Consider the following 19,024-nt stretch of genomic DNA (forward strand, 5'->3'; position numbering starts at 1 on the left):
AACCACAGCACCAACCTATATACGGCACGCAACGGTGGAGCAGCCTCGACTCTGTAGCTTCAAGACAGCTCTCTTCCACTTTGGGTATTCGTCACAGAGGCTGCGTCCATCTTTATTTCCAGTCTGTGGTCTGGACAGATAAACAATGAGCTGAAAACTGTAGATTCATCACTACCACACAGAAAATTCTTGCTTTTCCCTTGTTTAAACAATTCAAACCAGCTTTAATCGCACTGACTCCATGAGCATGTTTGTACTGCGCCCCCTCACACACCTGAGAGAAAGTCTGTTTCTATAAGTCTCTGTTTTTCAGTTTCTGTAGTTTATACCTGAATCTTTCAGCTTACATTAAACTGTTTACTCATCTGTATCAGAGCTGTTTTCTCTGGCTGCTGCTGCTACCTCCACATTAAAAGGCTTCCCAATAGGAGGCTTTTATTGTGAAGACGAGCCAGCCAGGAACTGTAATTTATTCAGCACAGATTTTAGTGTTATACATCAATAAAAACAAGGGCACACAGTCAGATATGAACTATCAGTGCTAATTGTTCAGCAGATCTGTTTTACTGCAGGGAGGAAGAGAACAAACAGAACGAGGCACGGCGAGCTGCGAAACAAGCAGCAGAGCCGGTCAGACTCTCCACTAACAGCTGACCTCCAACACCTCCAGGTAAACAAAAACCCTCACCTCGCCGTGCTGTGAAGAAACACTCCACACAGTGGCAGCTCGCACACCTCCGCAACGGTCCCTCTACGCTCGCGCTGATTCTCACTGCCAACCCTTACCAGCTTCACCTGTCAATCGAACAAACCATTGCCGCCATATACAGTGTGAGGTCCCTGTCAGCGCCCCCCCTCCAGGCCTGCACACCCTGCTCTACTCTACCAGCTTCGCATGCTATAAAACACAAAATATCCTGATGATTTGTATATTTGTTGAGTCTTAACTAAGCCCTGAAGTCAAGTGGAAACATTTTTTTTTGTGTTGTATGTTTTCATGTTTTTGTGATAACTCAATACCGGTCACAAGGGGCAGAAGTGCAGCACTACCCCATGTATTCTACATATATTATGTGTTTGAGCTATTTGCTATTGCTACATAGCCACCGTTAGCATTAACAGCTGTGTACTTACCAGTCTAGAAGAAACATTGCGAGCGGGGGAAAGCAACCTTCTTGTTTTGCCTCTATTTCTATCACTTCTTTTCTTCTTCTTAAGGTAGCATGCTAACCAGCTAGCTTAGACCGAGTCACTGTAGCATCCAGTATCATAACTTCTTGTATTGTAAACGCAAACATGGCTGAAGCTCTTGGCAAGCGTCCATCACCACCACCTGCTCCCGGCAATAAAACCATGTTCGGCAGAAAAGAAAACTTACATATATATATATATATATATATATATATAATATAACATTATTTTCATTTTATTTTCTTTCGTCCCTGTTTTCATTTTCTCCACATTTCTTTCACAGACTCTTGTGGACAAAGTGTGGATTACAAAAACAAACACTTATAAAAATCCTGAGGGTGGCGCTAGAGGAAAGATCAAAATCTAAAGGGTTCATCTTGTGGGGAACAGGAATGAAATCAAGACGTTTCGGGGAAATGTAACCAGGAAGTTCTTGTATTTAGTGTGTAATTGTGGAGATTTTGAAAGGTCAGAGGTCACCACTGAATTCATCCTCTGGTAGCCATGAATATCCTCATCAGAGCTCATGTAAATCTCAGATATACTGAGGACGAACGAAGTGTTAATTGGACAAAAAAAAGAAAAAAATCACCATGTAACTTCTATAGAAAATTATTTTACCACATTTGCAGATTTTTTCCCATTTAAAATAAACTCAAGTCTTGTGGCTGAACACGAGACACAGATTTTGTGAGATCAGATGTTTTGTGAGCAGCCGCTGTCGAGACGAGGTGCTCGGCTGTCAGCTGTGTGGAGGCCGTCGTCTAAAGGTTTGGAGGTGAGAGCTGCTCTGGCAGGTCATCTCTCTCCACCAGTGTCATTATTGCACAGCCAAGCAGAACAGGACACGATGGCTTTCACATCGATTTACAGCAGAGAGAGAGAGAGAGAGAGAGAGAGAGAGAGAGAGAGGCTATAAAACTAACCGAGAGCGAGCAGCTTATGGCCGACATCAGTGTTTTATACCTCATCTTAATTCCCTGCTCTGCTGTTTGTTTTCATCTGATCCAATTCAATAAGAAGCAGTTTCTCTACGAACACTGTGACAAACATCTGTCTGAACACTTGTTTACTCTGATTTAATTAACATTCAGCTGATAAATCTGTTTCCTTTTGTTTCTATAAATGAGTTTCAGTATTTTGAAAACACTCGTTAAAACAGATTCAAAAATCCAGAAGATAATGAGACTTTTTTTTTTTTCTTGTTTTGAAGATGATAAAAATTAATCTTAAATTACTGGCTGAGTTTGATCAGTGATTTTTGTCAGTGTGAGTGGAATTGTGTGTGAAGGGTCCGATCACACCTGGGACCCGGGTTAAAGAGGGGCCCCATTATTATATCTGGCAAAGGCAGTGATGGTTACATTCAACTGTCACTTAATTAATCACTGATTTAATGTTTGCAGAAAAATTCCATATTATATCAGTGAAAAGAGGGAAATCAAATGTTAATAATCTGTTTAGTTCATGAATTTATAAAATAGGAAAAAAATAGAATAGAATAGAAATAGCATAGAAAATTTGCCTCAAGATGTTACTATAAAGATAATAAAGAAGGACGTCGCCTTTGTGACGTCACCCACAGGTTTCTGAAGCTCAGAGTGAGCTGCTCCACCGTCACCATCTTGGCGTTGTCTGACTCCACCTCCTAACTCCCAGCTAATCAAAAATTGGACAAAGAGGAGGAGCGTATGTGGAGCTGAGACTTCGGTTCATGCCAATTTGTGGCAAGCATACACTCACCCACCTGTCACTCAAAGAGGCCACGCCCTCAATCCTCTATACCTTTAGTCTTTAATAAAATGTAAACAGGTGAGTTATATAAACAGGTGTCATGAAGGAGGAAATTGTCTCTAGAGAGCAAAACAGTTTTTGTACAAGGATGTAAACACGTTTATTTCTGCTGTAAAGTTGGACATTTTAACATGGGAGTCTATGGGGACTGACTCACTGTTGGAGCCAGACTCTAGTGGTCGTTAGAGGAACTGCAGCTTTTGACTTCGGTGGTTGATGCTTGACCTGAAAACATAATGCCTCCAGCCACGGCTGTCACCGGCTCGGAGACATAAAACTATAGACAACCTCCCCAGGCTCATCTGAATGTGTGAGTGGATGATAAGTGAAGTCCATTTACCACTTTTCACTAGAATAAACAAACAGACGCTGAACGTGAGGCAGATGGTGCAGAAGACAGACACGCTACACGTCACTGATCCTCTGTTGTGTGTGTGATGTGTAAAAACCGTACAGGCTCTTTTTTTATTATTCCTCCGCGCCGGCGACAGTCAGAGCAGCCGCCATTTTGTTTTCAGGTTGTCAGTCCCGTTCTCGTGGACACGATATCTCAGTAACACACCGTGACAGAACGTCTTAAAATTTGACACAAAAATTCACTTGGACTCGAGGATGAACCGATTAGATTTTGGTGGTGAAAGTTCAAAGGTTAAAGGTCACAGTAATCTCACAAAACACTTTTTAGCCATAAATTCACACAGAAATTATGACAAAATTTCACACAAACGGTTCATATTTTCTCTGACTCTGGATAAACAGGGATGTAACCTGAAACTAGTCTGAGTGGCGGAGGGATACGACCACGAGGAGGTGGTTCTGCTTTCTTTAAAAAGCAGTTTGTGAGGTGCACCGAGCTAGAACTTGTCCAACAGTCGAGCAACACATCCTCCCTCATGAAGGTTATAGTGTTCAGCTTCTGTTGCAGCTGGATGATGAGTTCAGAAGCTTTTGTTTTGTACCGAGAGGTTACAGATTATAGCGAAGGCAGTGGTTCCTCTCTGTGTGAGGCAGCTTCTGCTGAACTGCAGCTGAAGAGTTGTTTTTAGTTGTTCCTGGTTGGTTCTGAAGAGGCTGCAGTGAAGTGAGGAAGTATGTATATAAGTGGCGGTGTGACGGTTGTCTGAGCTGCACGCATTATAGAAAGTGAATTCACATCAGGACATATTCTGTATATTTCAGGAAACTGGACTGGTCTTCACTTCCTCTTTGTCGTCAGATAAAGGAGCTGAAGGTTTTCTGATCAGGTGTCAGGTGTTTATCTCCTCATAGAAAAAACAGAAATAACTTTAGTTTCTGTGGTTTTAAAGCAGTTTCACTTCATCTCAGTAAAATACATCTTTTGTTTCACCTTATGGAACCAGACAGAGGCTGAAAACTGATCAGGCCTCCTGAGTATCAGAGGAATCACGAGTCGATAGAAACAAATAGAAACTCAGTTAAACTCACAGAATAAAGTCTCTGCTCTTCAGCTTGTATCACTTTAAAAATATTTCCCAACAACTACAAACTACGGTGATCCTGAACGTTCAACTCCGGACTGAGAGGCAGAGACTGTGGGCGGGAACAGCACGTCCTGATATCATGTTGATGGATCACTGATGAAATCTGTAAATCAGTTCATTGATTGTTGTTGTTTTCGATCAATAAAAGGTCTTATTAAATTGACCTTTCACGGCTCAAGGACTTGTTAACTCCTGCAGCTGATAACCAGAGAAGAAGAAGAGCAGCAGATCGACACAAGAGACACGACACAACAGACGCATCATTAAACTCTAATTAAACCTCCATCGAGTCCAACATGTTTGTGACTTTAGCTAAATTAGCATGAAGCTAACATCATCAGTCTGATTTCTATTAGAACTGTCAGCAGAGGAACTGGAGTAGGATTTGTGAGGAGGGGGAGTGTACATCCAATCAGGTTGGGGCGACACATTAAAGCTGCTCCAGTGTAAAGGTCTGTGTCCATGTGTAGTGTGATTATAGATCAGCTCTAGCTTCTATATTAATACTGTGAAAGTATCAAAGCCTCAGTCCACAGAGAAATGCACACAGCCTGTATTCAGAAACTGAGCCTTAAAACCAGCCGTCAGGACTTCTGGAACTTTGTGATGTCACAACAAAGCAGTCACCAAGCCCCGCCCACCTGGACCCACCATCCAAACCTTTACAGGATTTGGTTTCTCTGAGTGTTTTTACCTGAAATCTGCTATATTTTTATTGGATCACTCAGAAAACAGTCAGCCAATCAGAAGAGAGGCTCAGAGCCTCCTCTCTTCTGATTGGCTCACCGACCTGTTGTTACTAGAGCTCCAGAGAGAAGCCTGAGAGAGGAGATGTAAAACTACACTGAGATGGTTTTTATATCTTCTGATGGATCAACACAGGAGAAGAAGAAAACATGGAGCTTTAAATGAATCTGTGTGAAACACATTTTGTTTTTGTGTTGTATTCATGTAAACAGACTCAAAACACCGTTTCTACAGTAACTTGATTTCATCATCAGGCCGACTTCCTTCTTGACTTGTCACTGCTGCAGATATTATCACACTGAAGCAGCAAACTGAGAAGAACCTGTGACTCTCCAGAGGAAACAACATCTGGTCTTTGGCTGAAAACTAGAATCACCTCCTCAGGGTTGTATCTCTCCACCAACCAGTCAAGTTACAGGAAGTATGGTCACAACCTCCCCTTCTCTTCCTGAGTTATGATTTAATAATGGTGTTTATAGAACATTATGTGAAGTTGACCTTCGACCTTTTGGATATAAAATGTCATCATTTCATCATTTTGTCCTATTTGAGTTGAATTGTGTCATAATTAGCGTATGAATTTGTGAGTTATGGCCAAGAACATGTTTTGTGAGGTAACAGTGACCTTGACCTTTGACCTTCTGAGATATCACGTTCATGAGAATGGGACAGGTTGTCTGACACGTTTGTTTCCTTCACCCTGAAGTGAGTCGAAGCGTCAGACTGAGCAGAGTGTGTGTGTGTGTGTGTGTGTGTGTGAGCTGCAGCAGCAGTGGAGGTTGTGAACACGGTGCTCTGTCATCATCCACCTCCACACTGTGAGACTCGCCGACATCACACCTGCTCTGTGCAGCGGGACGAGCCGAGAACAAAGCAGCTTATGTAAAGTCTTCAGACGACAACAAGCAAGATGATCTGAGGTCACATGGCTCTCACACACACACACACACACACACACACACACACACACACACTCCTGCCCTACCACTGATTGATGATGCTGCTGACTTCTGCTTCTCCTGAATAAATATAACTTTAAATAAAGTAAAAATAACAGACTGGTTTCTAAATGTTGGAGCAGTGGAAGAAAACACAGCTGTTTGTGTTGGAGAACCTGAAGGTGACTCATGATGTTACAGCTCAGAGACGTTATTATTAATGTCTGATTCATAATAATAATCAATAGGTTCCTAATTAAACGGTAAATCTGATCCACCTTCATCCATGTGCTCCACCTGCTAGGAGCTACATTTCTCAGTAGTGTGGGTGTCACCGTCTGTAAATCAAGTGCTCCCACACAGCAAAGTAATGTCTGTTGTTTATATGAAACATTAGAGTTTGTTTTGTCTCTTTTCACTCTTTAATTAAAGAGTTAGAAAAAAGCTGTTGACACTATAAATGTACTGTTGTGTTTCCCGGCGCTGCGCCTGACTTCTCCTCTTCCTCTTCCTCCGAGGCGACAGCCACATTCATATCTTTTACTTTTAAAGCTCCTGCTGTCCACAGAGTTTTTTAAGCCTCTAAACGCTGCTGACCTCGTCTGAGTTTGAAAACTCCAGAGTTGCGGTTCAGTCTGGACGGACTTTTGGAAACAATGACGCCCGCGGTCGCTCCCAGTGTACATGAATGGTCATGTGATACGTTTTCATTTTAAAATAAAAACGTGTGGACGTCTCGCTCGTCTCGTTTTCTTCCTCTGCACCAGCACTGAAGCTCCAGTAGGAACCAGTCAGTCTTTTATTACCGACTCACACGACTAGGTCACGCTGTAGACTGCGGTCTGCATTATGAAGTGTGAGGGCGACGAGCGCCGACTCACCCGCTTCCTCAGGTTGTAGGTGAGGACCAGGTTTCTGGCGAAGTGGTTTGCGAAGTTGGAGTAAAACTCCAGGACCTTCTGCAGCGCGTCCCGTTTGATGATGTGGAGGTCGCAGTAGGTCAGCGCTCGGACGTTGGCGCAGGACTGAGCCAACGTCATCTCCTTCCAGAAGACGTCGCCGAACACGTCGCCTTTACCTGCAGGACAGACGGACAGACAGACGCAGTTTCATCATCTTCTTCACTCAACATCTGGATGATTTATATGTTCCACAATTTCACACCTCTAACAAACCCAATGTAGTGTTATTAATAATATTAATAATAAAGGCGAATAAAACATTCAGAAACAAAAGAAAAACAATATAATAATAACAACTTTATTTATATTATAATACATATATATATAAGTGCTGTACAAACATAAAAACAAAACAGAGAAGTAGTGCATAAAGTCCGTGTGTTAAAACAATGAGATCGATGGAGCAACACAAGAAAATAAAACCAAAAGTGATGAAGTTAAAATTTTAATCAAGAATTAAAAGCTGCTTTATACAAGTGTGTTTTGAGACGTGACTTAAACCGGTGCAACGACTCAGCACGCCACACCAGAGGACGCTGGTAGAGTTTCCTGGACGAGAGGCGGGGCCTGAACCAAGATGACGGAGTTCTGATGATCTTCTCACCGGCCCAGCAGATGTTTGTGGCAGCAGTGAGATCTGGTGAGTTTCAGTCACATTCATTCTGCCCGTTAGTTTCTCTATTAACCGTTTAGAAAACAGAAAAAATATCCATCCTGCTTTCTCCTGACACACAAACAGACGCCGACCTACTGTTGCATCACCAGAACAGTAGGTGTTGAAGAGGGAGTCGACAGAAGACGATCCAAGGAGCAGAGAGGAGCAGAGAGCTCTCCTCACTGAAGCCTCTCCTCTTATATAAGTGAGATATGAAATATGATTACATGTGAAACTCTCTCTCTCTCTCTCTGTCTGTCTCTCCTGTCAGACTGATGAAGCGTCAGCATCATTTCCTCTGACAGTTTCTCAGACTTCAGTCTCTCTGAGCTCGCCATGTGTGACGGCTGCGATCCTCGTTCTGCTGTGAGCGCGTGTCAGCAGCCTCCAGTCACTCCTGCAGGTTAAACTGGACTAATGACTCTAAAGACTCTGGATACAAACACTCGTTAGCGCAGCAGCAATGAGGCTCAGTAGATCATGTGACACTGCTGCTCTCTCCATTCCAAAAGTGAAGATGAACTCCAATTTTTTCAAACATAATTTCCAGATATATTATGTTCAGTCCAACACAGGAACTGGTTTCACTCACTCAGACGGTTCAATCCTCATATTTGCTTCAGAGAAACTTTGGGGGGAAAAAAAACAAGCAGCTTTTCTCCTTTAAAGCAGCGACTTGAACAAACAGTGACACCGTGCTGCTGACTGTGCTGATTGGTCCGAGTGTCGTCCTGCTTCAGCTTCATGTTAAATCACGACAGCGACACTCGGGCTGACAGAAACCATCACACCAGATTCTCACAGACAGCTGCAGAGCTGCTGCCGACATCCAGGACTTAATCTGAGCCAGATGACACACAAAGCTGTTTCACAGCTCTGCCTTCGTCTCTGACAGCAGAGTTTATTTATGAAAACAACATGTTGAGCACGGAGGCGGCTGCTTTATGCTGCAGAGGCAGATTCAGTTTGTACGTCTTTGATCACAGTCGACATAAAGTCTCTTCAGCTCAGACTTCAGGAATCCTTTTCTTAAACCAAGAGAAACACATCTCCCAGTGTTGAGAGTTTCTTCCTTGTTTCAGGAGTTTTCTACAATTCAACATCAGCTGGCCGACCTCCTGACCTTTGTTAAAGAAGATATAAAAACCATCTCAGTGTAGTTAAACTAAAAATAAAGTAAATTTCAGGTAAAAACACTCAGAGAAACCAAATCCTGTAAAGGTTTGGATGGTGGGTCCAGGTGGGCGGGGCTTGGTGGCTGCTTTGTTGTGACATCACAAAGTTCCAGAAGTCCTGACGGCTGGTTTTAAGGCTCAGTTTCTGAATACAGGCTGTGTGCATTTCTCTGTGGACTGAGGCTTTGATACTTTCACAGTATTATGTAACTACTGTATACTTATTTACTGTATTGTATTTGTGGCCCATTGTGAGTCTGGCCCAGACTCCCTCTGTCTTCATGGCCAGCCTCCAGAGTTTTTGGTTTTGTTATGTTTTGTTGTTTGTACATAAATTAACTGTTTAATTGAATTGAATTATGGCCTCCTCTTTATATGTTGCTGGTCACAAGGTTGAAGTCACATGGACGCCTGCAGTAAACATAACAACAGTGATGTGTTTGAAAACCGAAACACATTACTCTGGATGAACCCTAAAATGCTTTGCAGTGTAATTTTACAGCAGATTCCACCTGAACATCTGATCCTCGTTAATGTCACAGAGTCAGTCCATGTCTCTGAGCAGATTCTGTTTGAAAAGATTCATGTCGCTGCTCAGGAACACGACGACTTTCATCATCCACATCTTAAATAAAACCTCTGTCGCCTCTGGAGGAGACAGATGAATGACGGGGCGTCAGAGGGTCACAGTGACGAGCGCCGTCATTTATGAAGTGACAGCGCTGCAGTGAAAACACACATCCATCAGAGTGAAGGATGATTTGGATGCAGCGGCTGCAGCTGCTCACAGAGAACATCTGTCTTAATGTGAAAAGAGGAAGTGAAGCCGGGGTGAAGACGTGGGACTTTAAATAGTTTCTAATGTGATGTGAAAGTACAGAGGCAGCGGTGCGCGGCTCGGTGTCCCTGAGAGATCTGCAGGGAAAATCTAAATATTTATCCGGAGAGGAACCGAAGCTGAATCAGTCGGCCAATAATACATCTCCTCTGGAAATTATCTGGAAGTAAAGCCACATATCTAAAGGACAGAAACAGGTCAGAGAGCTGCAGCCAGCTCGCCTCGTTTCCTCTCAGCATCTCAGTCACAGCAAACAAGAAAAACAACTGAAACCTGGAACTTAAAGAAGGCGACAGCCGGGTCAGTGAGCGGCTGCACAGCTGCAAATCTGCGTTAGCGCTAACCACTCATTTCTGACATCAACACTATCTGCAGAGGTGTCAACAGACCGGACTATACACTGATCCTCAGGTTGTCTTTGTTAACAAACAGCTACAAATAGAAAACACACACACACACACACAACTATCATTTTCAGGGCAGCAGAGGAAGCCGACAAGAACAAAGTCAAAATAAAGGTCAAAGTCGTCAACTAAGTCAAATAAATCATTTTCTGGTTCAGACATTTCACAGTGTCGAGGACGTGAACCATGTTCGTCCAGACTGGAGCTCTGAATCTAAATCCTCATGATACTGATGCAGATGTTTGGGATGTTTCAGTCACTTGCTTTTCGATTTTGAAAAGCTGGACATGAGGCAAACAGGGTCAGAATTTACCCACAGGACGATTCCCCAAAGACAGAACACAAGCATCGCTCATCTATGTGTTCGTGCTCTGTCTCGGCCGTATAAGATTTATAACTTTGTAAATGTGTCACTAGATGAAGGATCATCAGTCAGCAGGATTCCTCCTCCGGTTCTCTCTGAACCAGATCTAATGAAACATCCACCAGTTGCAGAGATGGTTCAGTCGGACAGGAAGCTGGGTTCGTGTCGGCGCCTGCACGCTGACGGCAGAGTACTGCTGAGTGTCAGGGAGCCGTTAAAGAGCGCAGCGCCTCTGAGCACCCTGAGTGAATTGCATAATGACTGTGACAGATGTTCGTTCAGCCGCGCTCCGCCTCGACAGCGTCCTCCATCACCTCTCACTCTGTTTGTTTCTGAACCGGTGAACGCTCTCCCTCCATCAGCCCCCAAAAAAAAGAAAAAACCAGGCAGAAACAAAAACACACCGTGCACAAAAAACCAGGTTTTGCTAATGAAGGCCCTGGAGCATAATTCCTCCGCACTCTGACGGAAACAGAAGACAGGCTCAGTTTGTGATGCTGAGGAAGCAGCCGAGCGTCTTCTTCTTCTGCTCGCTGTTTCTCTGCGTGGCAGGTGACTCTGTCTCAGGTGTTTCCTCTGGAGACGGGCTTTCACTTCTCTGTTTCACTTCCCCAGCGGAGCACAGGGACGCCTCGTCTCCGATTCCCGCTGGGGGAGCTTTTAGCGTTGACGGATGAGTCCGACCGGGACGGAATCCAGAAGGTTCTGCAGAACCGGATTGAACTTTCCAACAGGAAATCTCCTTCAAGTTCCCTCGCCGCCACCATGGGTACACGCCAGTTTCAGTTCGCCGCCACGAAGGCGTCACAAAGATCTTATTTCTGTCTGGAGCAGCGAGGACACAAGACCAGCCGCCACTGAAGTCTTAATTTAATCTGGATCATGAATAATATTCTACCAGAGGAGGACAGATGTTTACATAATCTCCGATCAATCATCTCTATTAATTCTAAAATATTCTGATCAAATCTGGATTATTAAATATTGAATATTTGAGGAAAATAAAGATAAATAATTACACAAATAATTAAGATTTTGTTGTCAGGAGGAAACGTGGTGAACTCTGCATGAAAATGCAAATACAAGAACATGTTTCCTCGTTTCCTCTCTCCTCACGTCTTCAGTGGGAGGGACTAAGATGAATTGTCATGACGACCGGCGACTGAAACGACAGGAGGGAACTCCACCTGATTCTCAGATCTCTAACAGAAACATGAGTTGACTGTTGATTGATCGGTTTCCTTTTTTTCATCAGTTTTTATCAGAGTCATTTCCTGCTTTTTCTGAGCGGCAGCTTGTTTTTTTGTCCCGGTTGAAAAAACTTTTTGATTTTAATGGTTGATTTTTGAAATATTTCTGTTATTTTTTGAGTAAAAACATTAAAATAAACTTTTCTAGAAATAGTTTTTTTACATTATATTTATTTTCTGTCTGTTCTGTTTCACCTGAAGATTAATCCAAAAGTGTGTTTGATTAAACAGTAATGAAAACAATCAGCTGAAGGTTTCCCTGAGTAAATGAGACATGAAAGTCAAGGACGAACGATAAATGATTAATTACACATTAAAGAAAACAAAACATGAACGAATGAATCTCCGGTAAAAACACTGTTGTTCTCTGTTTGTGAAATATTCAAATCCAGATTCTCAGTTCTCACCTAGAATGGCCACCACCTCGTCGTCCTGGATGACCTCCAGTGACCCCGACACCACGAAGCAGAGGCTGTCCACGCTCTCTCCGGCGTGGTAGATGAGGTCGCCCGGCGCGCTGTGGACGGTCTGGAACTCCATGGCGAGGGCGCGCAGGCAGCCGTCGCTGGCCAGCCGGAACGCCGGGTGTTCCTTAAACACCTTCCTGTTGAGGTGGACGCAGATGTCCGCCCGCATGTCCTTGGGACAAATCTGCAGCACCTGAAAAAATATGTCATGTCACAGTGTCATTCCAACTTTGTGTCAATGCCTCTGATCTGTCAGCGCCATCCCAACACTCTCCACCTGAGACGGCGAGCAGGACGGAGGCGTTACCTTGTCGGTGTCGATGCCTCGGGACATGGACCAGGTGGACACGATGTAGTCCATCACCCTCTCGCTGAGGCCTTTGGGCACCTGGTAGAGTTTGAGGAAGTCTCTGACGCTGTTGAGCATCTCGTGGTAGCGGTTGGTGTTGGCGTACATCTGCTGGAAGATGGTGGTGACGTTACCGAAGATGGTGGCGTACAGCAGCGCTGCGGACAGGAAGGAACAGGAAGTACAGACACTGCATGAGTTAAACAGCCAACCCCCATCCCCTTTAAGAGCAGCGGCGCCTCCAGGTGAACAGCTCTTTTCCACGGCAGGTACCGACTCTCTTTTCTTTTGGGTTTTACATCAGATATTGTGGAAAGAACCTGGTGCTCTGTTTTCTTTCTCTCACTGTGGCCTGATAGATTTCTGATCCATACTTTTTTTTGTGCCTTTAACGGACAGGACAGTAGAGAGACAGGAAATGGGGAGGCAGAGAGAGGGGGAATGACACGCAGGAGAGGGCCGTCCGATGCGGGAGTCGAACCGGGAGCCAGCTGCAGCGAGGACTGTAGCCTCTATATATGGGGGCGTCTACGTAACCCACTGCGCTACGCGACGCCCCTGATCCATACTTTTAATACGGAAACTCACAAAACAGCTGAGGAGGTGCAGACGTTTCTCTGCTTGGTTTCCCCTTGATTGGAGAGAGAGTGTGAGAGCTTTGTGCTGCAGTCACAGCGCAGCATCGAGGGGGAACTACCTGCAGTGGGGAAGAATTGAGTCGCTGCCTCGCGCTGGAAAAACACTTTAAAGACACATGAAAGTTTGAATTTGAAAGACACGACGACATTAAGAAACTACAGTGAGTGAGTTTCAATACGTTTCACAGAATTACACAAAAACAACTGTGTTTTTGTCCTAAAACTATTTTATTAAAGCTTCATAATTTAATCCTCCTGATCAGTGACTGTGACTCAGTTCGTTTTAGTTACCACAGGGTTCACAGGCCGGCGTGCTCGGCTTGCTCCGGATCAGGTCTGATCCTCAGACTCTGCAGCGCTCTGACATGTACGTCAGAAGAAGTTTGGTAGTTTTTAAGTTTGTGAGATTAACTGTTCTATCACCTCCGAGCCTCAGCTCAGCTCATCAATACTATATGCTGCAGTGCCTCCCTGACTCAGCCCCCCCCCCCCTCAGCCTGTCAGCAGTATGGACCCGGGGTCAGCGGATCAATACCGCCCCTGTCCAGCAGCAGCAGCAGAAAGCTGCCGTCATCCAGCACTGACAGCAGCAGCTCAGAGTCGCAGTCGTTACACGGGACTCGCAGTGACCTTCACAAAGGTCACAGCACAACTTAAGCGCAGCGGCGCCGCCGAGCCGACGCTGAAACAGCAACAGCGGGTCCAGAACCAGAGCCAGGTCCGGAGCTTTGCTGCTGAGCGGCCGAGGTGTTTGTTATTTTGACCTGCCAGGTCGAACGACGGGAAACGTTTCAGAAGCTCACGGCTACATTCATTTACTCACTAACAGATGTTTAAATCCAGAACAGATGTTCCTCTCATCCACCAAAACAACAGAACAGACGGTCAGACCTCAGGAGAGTGTTCAAGGGTCTGACTGAAATCATCTTTAACACGAGTATCAGGTATAAACAAGAAGAGAAGAAGAGCTGGACTTTATTTTCTTCTCATAATCATTTAGTTTTCATCATCTACAATGACTCCCTCTCAGAGCGAGAGCGGGAAATTATCTTTGTTTTCATTTTTCTAAAAACTTTATCCTTGAAGGAGGAGGAGCCAGATGTTTCCCTCAGCAACATGAACCGCCACGTTGTTCTGTAGCTTCTGGAAACAAGTGGCTGGTTTGTTAAGTTACTGCATCTCCACACAGAGACCATTAAACGCTGCAGGTGCATGTTAGTCCTCATGTAAAGGTTAGAAAACTTCGGTGGTTCACTGAGGGACCTCGGTAAAACTGAAACTAAACTAGTCTGACTTTGACTTAGTGCAGAAAATAACCACCTGAGATGAGAACAAATGTTCACAGAGGCGGAGAGGAGGAGCGCGGTCCGGTCTGCGAGAGACACCAACAGACGGAGGATGTTCCTGAAAGAAACTGGACCAGTTATTTCTGTCTTACATCCCAGCCTCATGTCACAGAGCAAGCGCCACAACGCTCGCACTCGCTACGCTAATGACCCCCAACTCTCATCCTGGATCCGGGAACCTGGCTGTCATAGCAACCGCTTTCCATCAGCCGACAGGGCTGGGGGTCAATAAACACTCAGCTTCCTTCAGTGCTCATCGTGAATCTAAATAGGAAAAAGGTTTTACCCAGCCTGCACTGCAGCCTCAATACAGTCCAAGTACAGTTTCTGTACAGGAGCCCCAGAGGGACAAACTGTCAGAGCAGGATGAATCCCCGCACTGCAACAGGAAGTGAAACTGGGTTAGAAGTTTCCTTTGCCGCCTCTTGATCTGATTTCACTGCTGACAAACAATCTCTGCGACAAATCTGACTCTTACGAGCTGAGAAGTTTCTCATTCGTCGGGATTCAAAGTCAGAGCTGAACGTGATCCAGACGAACAGGCCGTAGATCCTGATGTGACACCGGACGACAGCAGCTTCCGATGAAGGAGACAAATTGTCAACATTACAGCTCTTCATCCTTCAGCTCGGTGAGGAAAAGCTTTTACCTGCAGGACTCTGGAAAACCTCCACCAGCTCACCGTCGGCCCCCGACCGCCACACACTGCTCACGTGCACCGACTTCAGCTGCACTTACAGCGGTTTGGAGTTCATAAGGTTAAACCAGCGGCTGCCAACCTCTGATATAAAACCAGGGTGTAGCTGTGTCTCATCGTCATGTTTCAGATGTCTTAACAGTCTCCAACAGTTTCACCAAAGAGACGTCTCCCCTCTAAACTCCTCATGGTTTCAGTTCAAATGATCCAATATGTCACAACAACAACAAAAGAAAGAGATTTCAGAAAAGTCAAAAACCTTTTCTTCTCCCATGAATCATCTGTCGACCCCTGAGGTTTATCTGGTGACCCTTTGAAGGTCCCTGAACCCCATGTTGGGAGCCACTGGACTAACTGTATATACAGTAGTTAAAACCAGCTCCGCTTGGAGCAGCTAATAAATAGATAGATTTATTTACCCCCTGGGGGAAATTCATGTGTCCATTAGCTCATTGTTGATAATAATAATAATAATTATAATAATAAAATCAGTTAATAACAAATGAACAATAATAATTAGATGAGTCCACTTCCTCTGTCTGAGGTGTTGTACAGTGGCAGTGGGAACAAAGGATCTCCATCAGTATGAACAATGCACTTTGCAAATTTTTCTGCAAAACAAATAGTTTTACTTTTAATGGTTTAGCTGCTGATGCGTCGGAACTTTCGCATTAAAGTAGAATTTTACTTGTGATGTAGATTATATATATTCACATTGTGCTATTGCTGATTTTCTTCAGTAAATGATGTGAATACTTCCCCCACCACTGCTCATAGCAACCACATGTTCTGTCCCGGCCCAAGACCAAACCCATTAAATGTGAAACCATCAAAAAAGCACAATTGCGAATGTTTTTGAATGTTTTTGAATGTCATGTGACTTTAACTCGCATTTCAAATTGCACATGAAGCAGGTTCATGGAAACGTGACCGCCGTCTCTCCGTTGAGTTTGTAACAACGAGACGTCGCTGTCACACTTGTTTATAAAATGTTCTACAAAATAAAGTTTATCGTTATATTAGTATCACAGCTACGATCACAACACGTCTCTATCACACCTTCTTGACAAACAGAACACCAGCAGCGTCTCTGCCTGCCAGCGCCCCCCAGAGGCCGCAGTGTTCATTACAGCCACGATATGAACAAACAACATCCTGGTGAGTCTCAACAGTAGCGGAGCATGAAATGTAAAGTTCATCCTGATGGTGGCGCTCGAGAGAAAGGCCACAGGTTCATCCTCTGGAGAGCAGGACTGAGATCAGAAGTTTTCAGAAAAAGAAGTTTGTGAGATATTTTTTCACACACCGAGGTTTTGGTCGGGAGGAATTATTTCGAAAAGTAAAGTTGTTGGAGTCACCAAAGCCATCAGGGTCCATCCTCTGGGGAGCTCCAGTATGAATATCCAAACCGAGTTTATAGGCTGGATGGACTAACATTACTGTTGTTACACCGCACAGCGCGTCGAACTTAAATGTACATGGCAGGCCCTTGAAAACTTACTGAGAAACACGGTGTAGAGGAAGTTAATTAAATATTTAGAATCGAGGTTGTTGATGAAAAATGTGACTTTGTGTTTGTGGAGAGAATTTTTCGGGGTCTCTCCATGAAGAGCCTCATAACTCTGGATTTAACAAACTCGAACCAGCAACTGCAGCTGGTTTGGTTTCACGCAGAGATCCACAGTTACTACGTTTCACTGTCTGTGGAGTTTGAATATTGCTGTGCAGCATCGGTGCAGCTCCCTGCAGCTCTCAGGCTGAATCAGGCGTCCCGCTGAGCAGCTGGATGTGTGCAGGCTGCAGCAGACAGCAGGGAGGACGTGAGTCCAGCTGATCTGACAGTGCGCTTAATATTTCAGTGAGGAACTCCAGCGCACCAGACCTCGCCGTGTCAGAGCGCATCACGTCGCGGAGGAACTCCCGCTAACGGAGAGGCCGTCCATCTGTCCGTTTGGATCGGAGGAGACAGGCCGTTCTAAATCTGTACAACGCTGACGAGCTTCACTGGAGTCAAAGCGCAGAGAGCGGCTCCTCACCTCCAGGTCTCCTGCTGCGACCAGGAGAGACCGGGACAGACCGGGACAGACCGGGAGAGACCGGGACAGACCGGGAGAGACCGGGACAGACCGGGACAGACCGGAAGAGACCGGGACAGACCGAGAGAGACCGGGAGAGACCGGGACAGACCGGGAGAGACCGGGAGAGACCGGGACAGACAAGGAGAGACCGAGAGAGACCGGGACAGACAAGGAGAGACCGAGAGAGACCAGCACATGAACGCAGCAGGTAACAGTGAAGGTCAAACAATAAACACACAGTGAGGAAGTTCAAAATTAAAATGCCATTAAAGTCAAAGCTGACTGTGTCATTTCCTGCACACACATTAAACAGGTCCACACATTACTGCAAACTTCCCTTGGTGACTTCAATGATCTCTAAGCTCCTCCCCTGAACAGCAACTACGTCCAATCACAGATTAGCAGCTGTAAACAGTTACATCAGGTGTGAGAGAGATCCTCCGTTTACTAAGAGTTTAGAGAGTCTGACCAAAAGAATAAGAGCTTAAGAGGAACCGACTGTTAAAATGTTAACGGTAACAAATCTCTATTAATGCTGATGGTGAATCTGACACTGTGACGGGCCGAGACCTTCACAGGTGTAGCAACAATAAACGGAAGTTGTGGCTCATCCAGCTGCTGATTGGCTGCTGCTCACTGTCAATACCCTTCAAGACAATCCTGACTCAAGGTCCACTTACAGGCTTTTTTACGAAGCTTTTAACCAGACATCTATTTCACATCTAAGAGGTTGAGATCCCGGTCAGAAATAACTAGTAAGTGGACCTTAAGTTAAGATTGTTTTTAACCCGTTTTTAACTAAATTATTACAAGAACTTTGGGGATTTAACACGTTTCTTTGGTTTTTTAAGTGCTGTACTGCTTTTATTTTGAAAACCTTGACGATGGTGTTATAAGATGCTGATATGATATAAAATCAGTGGTTTGATTCTGACTTTCTTTCGGTAAATCTGTTTCCATTGGTTGGTGGACGTCCTGAAAGACAGGTGAATTTTTTCTAGGAAGAAGAAGAAAAATGAAATGATGAAATGATTCCGCTGTAAAATATTCTTCTTCTTCTACAAATGAAAAGTAAAAAATTTAAATACATTTCTAGCCAAAAGAAGTAACAGTAACGTTACATAACTTGCTAACACACATTATATGTACCTTGTGTTCAGAGTGCATGGAGAAATTTAATTTAATTACATTAAATATCACCACTTCAGCCTCTTGTGGATGAAATCAGCACTATAATTATTTCTTCCCAGAAATATTCTTCTTCACTTGTCTCTCGGACTCGTTTTCACCGATGAAACAAAACAAAAACTGTCACTTCAGGGCTTCCGTACTGGAGTCGTTACACGAGTGAGGTGGAAGTGACCGTGACAGGAGGAGATGCTCAGCTGTTTCATACGAGCCTGAAGCCTGTTTGTGTAACTGTGTGAAAACACAACACAACGTCTCTCAAACTCACAGCTGCAGGAGGAAGCAGAGGATCAATCACACAGAGGAGGAGGAGGAGGAGGAGGAGCTCGCAGGGTTCAGTCGACAAACAGTAGAAACCACCGAAACAAAAGAGTGCAGCCTCAGACCGACTGACTGACAGCTCTTTAAACACGGGAGGACAAACAGCGCAGAACAAATACA

The 19,024-nt window shown here is 44.6% G+C and overlaps 1 protein-coding gene across 1 annotated transcript in view; it reads right to left on the minus strand.

The window, feature by feature from the left end:
* The window catches only part of LOC111232926 (potassium voltage-gated channel subfamily H member 1-like), a 50,596-nt gene that overhangs the window by 8,577 nt on the left and 22,995 nt on the right, over positions 1-19,024 (minus strand). Inside the window, exons 8-10 of the mRNA XM_022760632.1 lie at positions 12,595-12,794; positions 12,228-12,480; positions 7,054-7,250 (exon numbers count right to left, since the gene is read on the minus strand). Of these exons, the coding sequence (XP_022616353.1) occupies positions 7,054-7,250; positions 12,228-12,480; positions 12,595-12,794 (650 nt within the window). The remainder of the gene's footprint in view (positions 1-7,053; positions 7,251-12,227; positions 12,481-12,594; positions 12,795-19,024) is intronic.

This window comes from Seriola dumerili, unplaced genomic scaffold (genome assembly GCF_002260705.1).
Source record: "Seriola dumerili isolate Sdu_G_001 unplaced genomic scaffold, Sdu_1.0 BDQW01000349.1, whole genome shotgun sequence".
In the NCBI taxonomy this organism is placed as follows: Eukaryota; Metazoa; Chordata; class Actinopteri; order Carangiformes; family Carangidae; genus Seriola; species Seriola dumerili.